The sequence below is a fragment of the Anabrus simplex genome, chromosome 1 (assembly GCF_040414725.1).
Source record: "Anabrus simplex isolate iqAnaSimp1 chromosome 1, ASM4041472v1, whole genome shotgun sequence".
NCBI lineage: Eukaryota > Metazoa > Arthropoda > Insecta > Orthoptera > Tettigoniidae > Anabrus > Anabrus simplex.
In genome coordinates this window covers 810,224,303-810,238,379 of record NC_090265.1, presented here as the reverse complement: position 1 = coordinate 810,238,379, position 14,077 = coordinate 810,224,303, and the positions used below count along the sequence as shown (strand labels likewise).

At 38.2% G+C, this 14,077-nt stretch overlaps 1 protein-coding gene across 2 annotated transcripts in view; it reads left to right on the top strand.

The window, feature by feature from the left end:
• The window catches only part of Caf1-55 (chromatin assembly factor 1 p55 subunit), a 116,463-nt gene extending 102,930 nt beyond the window's left edge, over positions 1–13,533 (top strand). For both annotated transcript variants that reach the window (XM_067146902.2, XM_067146892.2), the window contains exons 9-10: positions 2,372–2,470; positions 12,190–13,533. In XM_067146902.2, coding sequence (XP_067003003.1) covers positions 2,372–2,470; positions 12,190–12,270 — 180 coding nt within the window. In that variant the 3' untranslated portion in view covers positions 12,271–13,533. The remainder of the gene's footprint in view (positions 1–2,371; positions 2,471–12,189) is intronic.
• The last annotated feature ends 544 nt before the right edge of the window (positions 13,534–14,077 follow it).

The following is a 14,077-nucleotide window of genomic DNA, read 5'->3' as shown; positions in this document are numbered from 1 at the left end:
ATACCCTTATCCATTTTCTCTACAGGGTCGAGTATGAAGAGAGATTAATCTTTGTAGAGAGTTTTTATGACCATAAGCCCTTCCTGACTTTGACCTCATCGGAGGAATTAATGAGATGAAACGAATGACGTGAGATGAGCAACTAAGACAAATTATATTTACTTTATATGTAGGCCTAAAAGTAGTGTTCACCATTTATTGACTTTTTACATTTAGAAATGAAAATAGCCAGTATAACTCAAATACATTCATAGGTTTGTTAAAGAACAGGGTAGAATGTTTGCATGTACAATTTATAGCTCTTGATAGCCTACAAGTCATGTGTTCACTGCATAAAATTTGAGGTTATCGCATATTGGACCTCCTTTACTTTTTTTTTTGTTGTAAAAATCGGGAAAAAGGGGATCTAATACGCGATTAAATGTTTCGGGTGTTACTAGCTCACAATGGAAAGAATATCTTTCTGGTACCTAAAGCTACTTCAAACATGTATTCAACGTGCCAGGTGTACTGTGGTAGTCTGACGAGGTAATAGGTGCGAGGGGTAAGCTTGGCTGCCGCGCATGCACCTATCTCAAGTCTCAAGGCCTGTTCTGTCCGGGGTGACTCGAGAATTGAGGTACTGTGTGAGGTTTACAACTTGTAGTGCCATTGTGCCTTAGTTACACATAAACTGTGTGTGATGCATAATGAACAGTTTGATAAGGAATATGCATTGTCCATCACGACTGTATCTGTTACTCCAGCCGTACTTATAAGCTGGTGCAACTTCTCATCAGACGCAGGTAGTAAGTTAATGCTCTTGACTGTTCATAACAAAACTGACATGATAATTTGACACCAAATGACAATCAGTTTGAGTTTTTCCTAAGGTTTATACGTCATTCTCAAAAAAAAAAAAAAAAAAAGGCAAATTTGTGTGTCAACTGGTTTTCTGGCTTAAAATATGTTTTTATGAATTGTAAATTATTATTATTACGAGTTCAACATAAGATGTATTTGGTCCATCTATTCAATGAAGGTTTTAATTATATAATTTTAGAGCACAGTATGTGAGATCTCACCTCCATGTCATGTCCCCATGCTTGACTTGGCATTTTGATCATTTCATACTTGACAGATTTTAGTTTTAAAGCCATTTTTGTGTTATAAGAAAAGTGCAGGTAGCAGGTGGGGACCCTCTTCGGAGGCAGCCCTACCCAGGGAGTGGCGCCTCCTCTGCCTATGTGAGTCCCAGAGCACACTGACCCGGTGTGTAACATCTGGTATGGGTCCCAGCTCAGGGTTACGAGTGAAGACCTCAACGGCATCTACAGCGGAGAAGGTGGACTTCGGTACGGCGGGGATGGCGGAAGGGGCATACCCGTAGCGTCTGTACTCCAGAGGAGCGGCTACGAAAGGCGTCTGTCTCCATGTTAGGGGCGGCCTAATTTTGAACCTGGCAGTAGGTATAAAATGCCTTTGGGTGTGGCGAGCCCATCGTAACAATAGCCTATATGGACAAAGCAAATATGGTGCCTCGGAAAAGGTTAGGGCGTCCCCTGCTCTTCAGGTGCTGGGGGAACTGTGAAAAATGGGCAACCAGCACCAAACTGGACTGGGACACAGTGTTGGAAGAGGAGTGGTAAGAAAGTGGAGAGGAACCATATTTGCCCCTACCCGGCTACAGCTGGATAAAGGGAAATGATGATGATGATGATGAATAAGAAAAGTAGCTGAAAAATTACTCATAAGCACTTCTCAAGAACATTTGTATTATTTTTATAAATGAAACTTCTTGCATTGAATATGCCTGCCTTGTAGTGAAGTGTCACCTCTGTGAATAATGTAAAACTTTAATACCCCCACAGATAGCACTGTAGGTCTTCCTAGTTTCATTGAATTCAACTATTGGCAGCTACCTTATAAGCTGCCTGAAGCCATGTTGTACGTGTACTTCTCTAGGTATATGAAAGTGCTAGTGGAGATATGGTAATTTGACTTTCTCGCCTCCGAAACATCTGAAGGAAAAAATTTATAGCTAATAATTTATACTACAAATCATAAATAATCTGAAAGTAAGATTTCCTAACCTTAAATGTTTTCAAATAGTTATCCTTGAGTGTTGTTCATGGAGGTAAAAACAAGTAACTGAGTTTGTGTGACACGCAGTCTAATTGCTTGTTACTTATAAGGTAGAATGCTGACTTGTCATTCTCAGGGTTATCATACTCCATTTCTTGAAAGTAATTAAATTGTTTCTCTTGTTACATATGTACTGCACATTAATAATTAATGTTACAGATAGTATAAAACTGTGGATGATAATGTAAGTTTGGAAGGAAAAAGAACTATTTATACATGTCTAGAATTACATTTTCTCTTTTTGCAGTTCATTCATGGTGGACATACAGCAAAGATTTCAGACTTCTCATGGAATCCTAATGAGCCATGGGTGATTTGTTCTGTATCAGAAGACAATATTATGCAGGTAAATACTAAATTCAATTCTTCAAAAAAAAACTATATTATCATTTTGAATAAAGAAAATGTCAGCAGGATGTTAAAGATGGCTAATTAGTTTTTTCTTCAACCTGATACAGTGGAAGTCCGATATAGCGAGTACGGCACTTAACGAGAATCCTGTTATACCGACAATGTCGTGCTGTCCCTTCAAAATTCCTATATTAAACTGTGTATTATCCTTTGGTTACAGCGAGAGCCCTATCACTGACGCATCCATTATTACGAGCGATTAAGCGCGTACGATTTTTTCCGTTACCGATATTTATGCACCCCAGTGATTATGTTGCATTCGATTATCTTCGGTATTGTTTCCTCAGTATGTCCACTAGCGAGTTCTCTCGTTGACATTCAAAGGCGATGTCGGAGTCTATTAGTAATATCCGTTGACTGCTGTTCCGTAAAGAAAATTTGAAATGAAAGAGAACATATTTTCGTAATAAATGCGTAAATAACTTGTCCGATAACAGTTCTTAACTCTTTAAAAATAAAGGCTGACTAAATGATCGCTTAATTTTAATGCTAAATACTGCAATTAAGTAAGAATGGGATACACCTCGATATGGCAGAGTATATCACTGATTTCAGAGGATAGTTAGTATTTTCACATGTAAATTTTTAGCGAGGATAACTCGTTTCTCTACGTGCGCTTCAAATATGTTTTCAAGACATATATACGGTTCAGTTAGGTGACGCCATTTGAAGGGGAGAACTCTGGAGTGATACCGTATTTCTCAGATTCCAAGAAGACTTTTTTTCCCCTTAGAAACTCATGCGAAAAATCAAGGGTCGTCTTGCATTCGCGGCCTAACAGTAATGAATACCCCTCGCAACTCGCAACTCTCGCGGTAACTACGCTACTTCTTTTCACATGTCCATGCACACACAAAATTTGTTAATAAACGACTGCCTCTTTATTATACATCACTAGCTGCGAGAACCAGTTGTACAGTGCCTGTGTGTAACGTCACTTGATCTCAGGAAATAGTGAAGATAGAATGACATTCTGTTAGCCTCTACAAAAGCATTTCTCAAATCTGCAGAATGGCATCAAAACATGCGAGCCTTCGAATTTTTAGGAAGGCGGCGGCTACTCACAATCAGTGGCAGAGTTATAACGCGTCTACTGTACCTGACTCTTAGTAAAATTAATTTCCATGGATGGCAAGAATATTATCGTGATGGTTAGTCGTAAAGATACTTGGAACAGGTATTGTCGGCAAATTTTCAACAGGTTCTCATCGATATTATGATGCCAGTTTTAAGTTAATGGTTTTTAAACACTCGGAAATGTAGAATAATCGTGCAGCCGCAAGAAAATATGGCATAGGCCTAATTAAAGCCAATGTTTGGCATCGGCGTGAAGACAGATAGCTAAAAAAAATGTGTGCTGTACAAAAATTGCATTCAGTGGTCCGCAGCAAGGACACTTTAAAGAAGTCGAAGATGAAATTGTGAGGTATGTACATGAAAAACGCAGGGCGGAATGGCCATATCATGCTGCAGTAAACTCGTTCGTTGACCTTCAACGTCCGCAACTGGGCCTATACATAGCTAGCCGCTGAAGTTGGCCGAACACGGCAAGCGAGACGTGCTTGTAGCGGTAGCCGGTTATATCTGACCCTGAGTAAAAGTACCGTAACAGTTTTATAGACAGCAAGAATATTTTCCTGACGGATCGCCATATTGTAAAGGCGCGTGGAATAGGTATTGCCGGCATATTTTCAGCGAGTTTTCTTCGGTATTACGATGCCAATTTTAAGTTAATGGTCATTAAACCCGTGGAAATAAGGAGTAATTGTGCAGCCGCAACAAGTGCGGCATAACGAAAGCCAATGTTCGGCGTCTAAAAATAGTTTAAAAATGCGTACTGTACAACAAAGGCATGTTCTCTGGTATTCTCTCTCCTGGCATTCTCATCATGTGTCCAAACCATTTTAGCTTTGTTATATCATTCTCTTCTTGAAGTTTATACACTCCCACACATCTCCTTATTTCCTCATTTCATGTTCTATCTCTTATCTTTCCCTGTATGTTCCTCAAGAATCTAATTTCAGCTGCTTGTATCTTACTTTGGTTCCACTTAGTCAACGTCCAGGCTGCTGAAGCATAGGTCAGTATAGGTTTATAATAGAACGAGTATAAAACCCTCTTGCACTTCATTGGCATATCTTGTTCCATACAATTTCTCTTACACACTGGTAGAAGCTTGCAGACTGCTGTGTTCTTAAATCAATTTCTCCATCCAAATTTCCATCTTGTGACATCACGCTGCCCAAATATTTAAAAATTTTCACTACTTCAAGAGGTTCATTTCCTATTTTTATCACCCCTGGTTTTTCTGTTACCTCTCGTCATGATCAAAGTCTTGCTTTTCGCAGTACTAATCTTGATTCCAAAATTTATCTCCTCATTCCATATATCAACTTCATTTCAAATTCGATACTACGTGAAAGTGTATGTTTAATTTCATTCTGAAAAAATTACAGTACCGTATTTTTCTGAATCCAAGACAAACCCCACTTTTTCCTTCAAAAAATTTAAATCAGGCTCAAAAGGTGCGTTGTAAAATCATATGAATTTGCTAAGTAATGGCATCTAAGTGCATGACTAATTCACACATGTGGAGCATGCTTTCATACTATTTTCGGAAGACTCGTCAGACACCGATCACCTCTCTCATAAACTTCCCGTGATGGAATGTAGCCTTGTATAGCAACAGTCGTGTTTTGGGACAGTAAGTGTTATAATATAGTCTACCATAGTACTCCTGTATTGCGCAAGACATGTAGAATAAACATTTTTTACCAATTCTATCTCCTGATTCCTCCTGATTTTTTTCCTATTTTCCTATCTAAATCTCCTGATTTTTGGTTTTGTAAAGTTGGCAGGTATGCTTGTTTTAATGTGTCCGGAAATCTTCATTTATTCCCTTCTCCTGCAATTTCCACATCCTTAGCTTTCTCTGCCTAATCTGTCATCTTTTGTATCTTTCCAATCTTTAACGTAGCTACATCTCCTTTGAAAGATTCACTTTGAAGGACTGTTTCATCTACCAACATTTTCCTGTTGGCTTTCTCGACCAAAATGTAATCTATCAGAGTTTTAATTTTGTTATCCCAACTATATCTTGTTACCTTCTGACTGTTTTTCTTTCAAAACCATGTGTTACCAATGATCAGCTCATTTCTTCTACAATAGTCTACCAAAATATCTCCAGCCTTGTTTCTCTTCCCATATCCAAATGGACCTATAATCTCTTCATCTCCTTTTCTTTCCTGCCCTACTTGGGCATTCATGTCTCCTATGATCACAACTTGTTTGTCCTGTGTATGGCCTTCCAGATATTCAAGGTATTCCTCTAGATCCATATCTGTATTTCCTGTTTGTGGAAATACAGAAAATACAGATGCGGATCTAGAGGTATACCTCAAGATTTTGAAAGATAAACACACTAGACTACAGATAAAAATAAGCAGAGAATAGGAAGAGTGATTTCAGAAGCAGAAAGAAAATTACGTTCAGAAAGAATGAAACAGTATTGGGCTGACAAAGAAAAAAGAAAACCCTCCACAAACCCAACTAAAGTAGTCCTATGTTAGCTAAAAATTAAAATAAATAAAAGCTCCCAGTCATGAGGATTTATTCAAATGGTGTGCTGCTTATTTACTACCACCTACGAGGTGGGATACTTGAATGGTTGCTGCGTGCTATTAAGTTCCACAATCATGAAACTTGAAAAGAAAAATGTACTATACTACTTTTCATCAGGTCTGCAGGACATTCTTGAAGTCTGAGAACGGGTTTTTTTTTTTTTTTTTTTTTTTTTTTTTTTTTTTTTTTTTTTTTTAAAATATAACTTCGGTTTTTCAGTCTGCCAAAACTAACTTTGAGTGATAAATTTATATAAACTACCTGGAAAAAAAAACATGGCGAGGAGTATTTTTCCAAATGTGAAGAGTAATAGCACCCATAATGAAAGTGTTCATTAGAGGAAGAATAATATGAGATGGATCACAGAACTTAACCTTTTAAGTGCTGAGTTACCAGTTGACTGTTTGGTACCTCAGTGCTGAGTTTTTCCATTCGTATGTAAAAGAATTTGTAGAACCCTCAATTTTTAACTTATCAGTGGGGTGATTAGCTTAAAATGTTCATAAATGTTGGTTCTTTATATAATCTAAATGCAAATGGAAAATCCTACACTTACGTGTAATATCTGCCTGCTGTCGTTTCTTAATGGATACAGTACTTTTGCATCCATCTCTTGGCACAGGCCAGAGTAAAGTGTAGCTTCCACCAAAGTCCCAGTCAACATCCATGGCTGTGACAATATGGAAGCTGCTGGGGTATGGGTAGTGCTGAGTAATGACTTTAAGAACACGACTAGTGTATATGAGTGTTATGAAAGGTGCTGCTCACAGGGTCACTTGTGCTGCAATAGTACTTTCTGATCCAGTGAGGAAAGCAGTGGCAAACTACCTCACTCCTCATCTTGCCTAGTATGCCTCATTTTGGTGCTGCCATTGGTTTTGGGGGTTTCCTTATAACTGCATAACCTTTGGTGGTGCTATTTGAGGATCCAACCAGCCTCTGGGCTGTTGACCTAACAGACAGACATGTGTAATATTATTTTAAGAGAAAACAAAATTACACTTATGTGCCCATGCCTGCAGTATCTTTTATACAAAGTAAAGAGACCAAAATAATAATATTTCCTAAAATCTGTAGTAGTGATGGGTAGTTCTCAAACTAGTTCTCGGGAACTACTTCACTCCCACGAACTGTGAAGTGTTTACTCGTCTCTCGAGAACTACTTCGCGAACTACATATACACAGACCAAAGAACCTAACGAATGAACTGTGAAGGGTTCGCTCGTCTCTCGAGAACTACTTTGCGAACTGTAGGACTTCACGAGTTTGAAGGGAATGGGAAGGAACATGTTCACCTACGAACTACTTTGGCGGTTGCAGAGTGCTCTGGCGGGAAAATTACACATTTTAAAGTAGTTCGTAAAGTAATTATTTCTTGGGAATGGAGTGTTGGAGTCTGACGTTTAGCGCCACCGGCGAGAAAAAGTTGACCAACGCTCAGAAGTTATAAATTTATGTTTCAGTCAGGGGACGAAATCACCACCAAGAAAAAGGTTCTCTTGCAGTAACAGATCAGCGTTTAAAACATCTCATTTTGAAAACAAATAGTTTTTCCTACACTTACATTCCGGAGTGTTTTGGGGCGGGGAGTGTGTGAACTAACATTACGGGTAACAGGAACATTCATCTCTCTAGCATCTATGAATGTTACAGAGAAGTGCACCTGCGTGCTACCTGTTGTCCACTTTGTGTACTTCCTCTTTCTGGAAAGCTTGCAAAGCAATGAAGCCTTGTGTGAAGGGAATGAGATGGAACTTGTTCGTGGACGAACTACTTCAGAGGTTGCAGAGTGCTCTGGCGGGAAAGTTACACATTTCGAAGTAGTTCGTGAAGTAGTGCTTTCTTGGGAGCGAGAGTGAATGAACTAGTTCCCAGAGGTGAACTGCTTCTTCCCATTACTAATCTGTAGGCATCTAATACATGTACAGTAAAACCTCGTTAATTCAAAGTCGTTGGGACTCAAAAATCGGACTTCGAATTACGTGATTTCGAATTAACCGCCAATTCGCAATTCAGAAGTACCAACCCTTGCTGCGTTACAAAATATTCTATGGCCCGTTACTGCATGCAGTTAACCTTGATTCACAGTTTATACCCTTCAAATGCCATGAAAAAAGAACTATTTCCAAAATGTATCCAAGAAGGTGCATTTACAGTGTTCAAGTAATGCACACGGATATCTCAATGCGCGCAACCAAAGAAAGAAAAAAAAGGCACGATTCAAAGACGAAGAGAAATCTATGCTAGTTCCCATGTGCAAGTGCTTTATTAATTGCATTACTATATTTTATGCATTTTAGATGCCCTGTATTTACAAAGGAAGTACCCGATGCCCTTAAAATCAAACTTTTCTATAACTCTATCCTTGTACGATTTCCCGCCATGGCACTTCTCTCGTACTTCAGAAATGTAAACACTTGCCGCGTCACAAAGTATTCTAAGACCCATTAATACATGCAATCACCTCAATTCACAGTTTAAACCTTTCAAATGCCATGGAAAAAACTATTTCCGAAATGTATCCAACAAGGTGCATTTACAACGTTCAAATAATGCACTTGGATAAATCACTGACAAACATAACCTCACGCAACGAAAGAAAAAAAAATCACACAATTCAAAGACGAGGATAAATTATGCCAGTCCCCCTGTGCAAATGCATTATTTTTTGGGTTTCCGTACTGTTTGCATTTTTATATGCTTTGTACTGGCATGGAAAGTGCCAGACGCCCTTAAAACATTGTGGTTTATCGAACTTTCTTATGACGAGGGGATAAAGGTTCTCGCTTCCATCCCTTGTGCATTGCAACCTACTACTATGACCCATTTAAAACCATAAGACCGTTTGGGCTTGCATTAAAATAAAGCAATGGAGTTTCACCGGCAATGACAATATTGTTCGGTGCCTACGAATTTATTGTCTGAGCTACGCTTTTTCGTCAACTGTCGGCATCGCCAGTGTTCGCGGATTCTGTTTTTCCGCACACTATACATCGCTAGCCGCTGAATTTGGCCGAACCCGACAAGCGAGACGTGCGCGTAGCGGTAGCCGGTTATATCTGACGCTGCGTAAAAGTAACAGTTTTACAGACAGCAAGAATAATTTCCTGATGGATCGTTGTATTGTAGAGACGCATGGAATAGGTATTGCCGGAAAATTTTCAAAGAGTTCTCTTCGGTATTATGATGCCAATGTTAAGTTAATGGTCCTTAAACCTGCGAAATATAAAGAATAATTGTACAGCCGCAAAAAAAAAAAAATTTACGGCGTGATGAAAGTCAATGTTTGGCGTCTAAAAATAGTCTTAAATATGCGTAGACCTGCTGGACAACAAGGCATTCATATGATTTTACATTCTTTTTGAGCCTGATATAAATTTCTTGAAGGAAAAAGTGGGGTTCATCTTAGATTTGGAGAAATACGGTACTATATTTTTTTCAGAATGAAATTAAACATACACTTTTGCGTAGTATCGGATTACAAAACATAACAAACATGTAAGCCGTAGTGTGGATATCATCTGCGGAAACGCAAGTTTTGAACGAACTGATTGCCGTTTCATACCAATTTTAATGGGCATGAAGGGTTTTCAGACTTTTATACAAAAATCTGATATAATGACAATCCGTTATAGCGAGTAAATTTTGCGTTGTTATGAATTCTGGCTATAACGGACTTCTACTGTAATACGCCCACCATGAAAATAGTGATAAAATATCTTTTGTACTCACCGTGGTTTACTTCTTTCGTTTAGGAGGCGGCTCTGTTTCTCTCTCACATGCAATATTTTCGGCACTCACTGTAATACTCTCGCTTTCAAAATCACTTAACGATTCATTAAAATCATCTCAATCACTTTCTGCTGTGGTTAATAACTGAAAGATTCTGTGATCCGAAATAACATTGCTGTAAGAGCAACTAGATTGTTGTTCTGCCATGTTTGTTTACATCACAGATGAACTCCACACGTCTGCAAAAAGCTCTGTAAGTTACTTCCTGAAGCGATAATCTCTGATCAATTAGTTCTACATAATGCCCAAACAGATGGCAGAACATGTCAGAGATCAAATTGACACTCAAGTGAACCGGGAAACTGGAAGAAAAATAAAGAATCTCGTGCACTGTCTATAGGCGGGCGTAGCACTCAGCGGGTTAAAGAAGGCATGAGAGATTTGCATATCGCAGTAGATTTAAAATACACAACAAAGAAACAACTTAATTAAGTTTTTCAAGTTACCCTGTTTTCTTTTTTAGATAGTTCGTCAATTTATTATGCAAAATTAGTTTTGACAGACTGAAGAACCTAAGTTATAAATTAAGTCAAAACTGAAAATAGATGGCTTCAGGTATTTTACAAAAAAAAATCTGTGAGAAGCTTAAAAATTCTCCCAGTGCTGCCAGACACTTTAAAATGGCAGGAAGGTTGATATGCATTAAAACTGGTACATGCAGCTCCCCTCCATTGGGGGCGTGCCTAAAAGGAGCTGCACCACCTTGGGATGAGGAAAAGAGTTTCCTTAATTCAGAAATATTCACGGTTGTTGCTGTTAATATAGCAGGCGAGATCATTAACAGAGTGATATTTTAATATCTCGTAACTCATGCCAATGTAGGAAATTTTTGGAGAGATATAGGTTTAAAACTTCATGAAGACAATCCAATCATAACAGTTGTTTTACTCGCCAACGTACTGAACAGATGATGATGATAATGTTATCGTTTTTACGTCCCCTCGATAACTACGTTTACAGTTTTCGGAAGTGCCAGACAAAACATACTATGGTATGTGTTAATAAAAAAATGGAGACAACGATCGTACTAAATTAAATATTATGATAATAAAATGCATTACTGCCACTACTGTAAATATCCATAAATGCGGCAAACTTTCCTATTATTTTTTTATTCTTTCCGTTGTGGAACTTCTGGCACTATTCGGGCGCTTGATAGCATACCTAACCTAAATAATGCGGTCTCTCTTATCTCAATTGCACCTGTTTAGGTGATGTTATAAATGTAGAGAACAAACATGAAATATACTTCAAAATAAAGGTCTGGCTTTCAACAGCCGCAGTTATCCAAAGAATCCTTCCAGTCACTATGTATTACATTCGGAAGTACAATTCATTACACACTAGTTATCAGTTGGTGGGTTGGCACACTTTCTACAGCACGGCTTTATTTAGTAGAGGTGGCTTCTGTTACACATCAACCAACTGGGAATAAGAGACCATATCCAGAAAACATTTGCAAATAGATTCTCAGTGTGAGGCTCTGCAGTCTGGAACTAAACTATTTTTAAGTTTCAAAAAGACTGGATCTCGAATGCTCTCTATGGCAGTAAAGATGACGTCATTTGGAATGATGACGCACCAATAGCAGGGAAGTTGGTGGCACAAGACGACGACGATAATTCAAATTAAAGCAGTGATCAGATTTACTGTTGGGTAGGACTGCTTCTCAGCTGACGAGACAAATGACTGGCCATTCATTTCTTTTGTATTAATTTTGCATATTACGATACCCTTATCCCTGTTCTCTATGGGGTTGACTATGAAGTGAGATGAATCTTCATAGTGAGTTCTTATGACTGGATGCCCTTCCTGACGTCAACCCCATGAGAGGAGTTAATGAGATGAAAATGAATGACATGGTATAAGAGTAACTAAAACTGATTATATTTACTTGATAGATAGGCGTAAAAGTCATGTGTTCACCATTTGTCTTTTGAAGTTTAGAAATACTGCCTTCCAACGAAAATAGCCAGTAAAATTCAATACATTCATAAGATTGTTAAAGAATAGTATAGAATGTTTACATGTACAATCTATAGCTCTTTATAGTCTAGAAGTTGTGTGTTCACTGCACAAAATTTGAGGCTGTCACATATTGGACCCCCTCTTACTTTGGCTGTAAAAGTGGGAAAAAAGTGGGGGTTCTAATACGTGAGTAAATACGGTACATAGAGTGTAGAATTAACTTTCTGTGTTAACTTCAATGCATAATTTTTATATCTTCCGTGCTTGTTGTAGGTATGGCAGATGGCAGAGAACATCTACAATGATGAAGAACCTGAAACACCAGCCTCTGAACTGGAACCCGGTGCATCATAATTCTGTTTTCAGTGATAAAGTTCTTGTGTGTTGTAAACATTGTGATCATGTTAAGGAAAGTGAACTGTTAGCAGGCTTCCTTATAGACAAAGATTTGTGCACAATACATTCGAACAGGATCTATAGTTACAAGGTGGTATCAAGTGGTTCCTGCTTGAACCTGTGCTCTTGTTGTAATTATTCAAGATTATCTTTCTAATACATTGTTTTCTGGTTTCTGAACATTTCAAGTGTTGGTCGGTTATAGCATTGCTGTATAGTATTATGGAAGAAAATTGGCCAAGTTTGTGGTTTTAACGAGAATGAAAATATTTTATCTTGAAACTTTTGCTCATTTTGTTTTGAGTAGGACTTGGTCCCAAAAAGATGGTTTCAGCTTTATTTTGAGTGCCCCTTTGATTGCAATTACTGATTTAAGTTAATGTGGTTGGTTTCTCGTGAACGTCCAATAATTTTGAAACCAGCCATTGTTATTTTAATTGTTTCTGTCTCTTCATTATGATACTGCAGTTTTGTTCTTCTCATGTTGTGAAGAGTGAGTGATATTAGCAGTGATATTATCCTCCTCGTAAAGCACCTTGTTCTTCAAACCATTTACTTGAACGTTTCTTAATTGGTTCCAGATTAAAATGGTAAAATATTCCTCATAGAACTGTATTATGTTTTGAATAGGTAAGTCAGGATGTCCAGAGTTGGTGTAAATTAAGCAAAGCAACAGGAATCTTTCATACTCTTGATATTGGGGACTTGACATATTTTCTTTAGTTCCCACTGGAACATAGATTATCCATGAAACTGTGCCATCTCACCCTATTACTTGTTATCCTCTTCACCTCTCTCCAACTTTTTCCCTGTTGTGACCTTCATCCTCTGCAATGTTGCCACACGAGTTTTGGCCTTCTCCTTCTGTGAGTACCCTGCAGTATAAGGACCTTGACAAAGAGGTGAAGCGTAGTGCCCTTAGTGACAAACATAACTGAATAGAACAGACAACAGTAGCAGCAAGTAAAGGTGACCTAAAACAGCTATATCAGACATATTTGCTATCAAAACTACAAATTAAAGGATAAGAGTAGTGGGTTATTAACAGGTACAGAAGATTAAATAAAGAGATGGAAAGAATACTTCCAAGATACTCTAAACAGGAACAGGGGTACAGGTGAAAATGAAATGGATATTAACAATGAATTCGAACAACCTGAACAAGATCTGAGAATTTTTTATCTTTCCCCTACAATTCAGGATGTTAAAGGGGTAGTGAAAGTGTGGAAAGGCAGTAGCAATAAATCAACTCCAAGCAGAAATCCTGAAGGCAGACACAGACTTGATGGCAGAACTGTTAATCAGATATTCAAGAAAGTGTGCAAAAAAAGGAAAAGATCCGGAAGATTGGAAAAGAGGACATATTTTCGAATTCCAAAGAAGGGAGATTTTACAAATTGCAAAAATTGGAGAAGAATTATATTGTAGTCTGATTCAAGTCACCAGGATGATACAAAACCGAACAAAGAAGTGGAATATAAGATTGACAGAACAAGCAGAATTTCATTCTAACAGGTCTTGAATAGACCAGATCTGTATATTATAAGAGCAACGTATCGAGTGGAATACTAGGCTGTATTTGTAGAACCTAAAGTAGGTTTTTTTTTCTTTTTTTCTTTTTTTTTCCCCTAGTTGTTTTACGTCGCATCGACACAGATAGGTCTTACAGTGACGATGGGACAGGAAAGGGCTAGGAGTGGGAAGGAAGCGGCCGTGGCCTTAATTAAGGTACAGCCCCAGCATTTGCCTGGTGTGAAAATGGGAA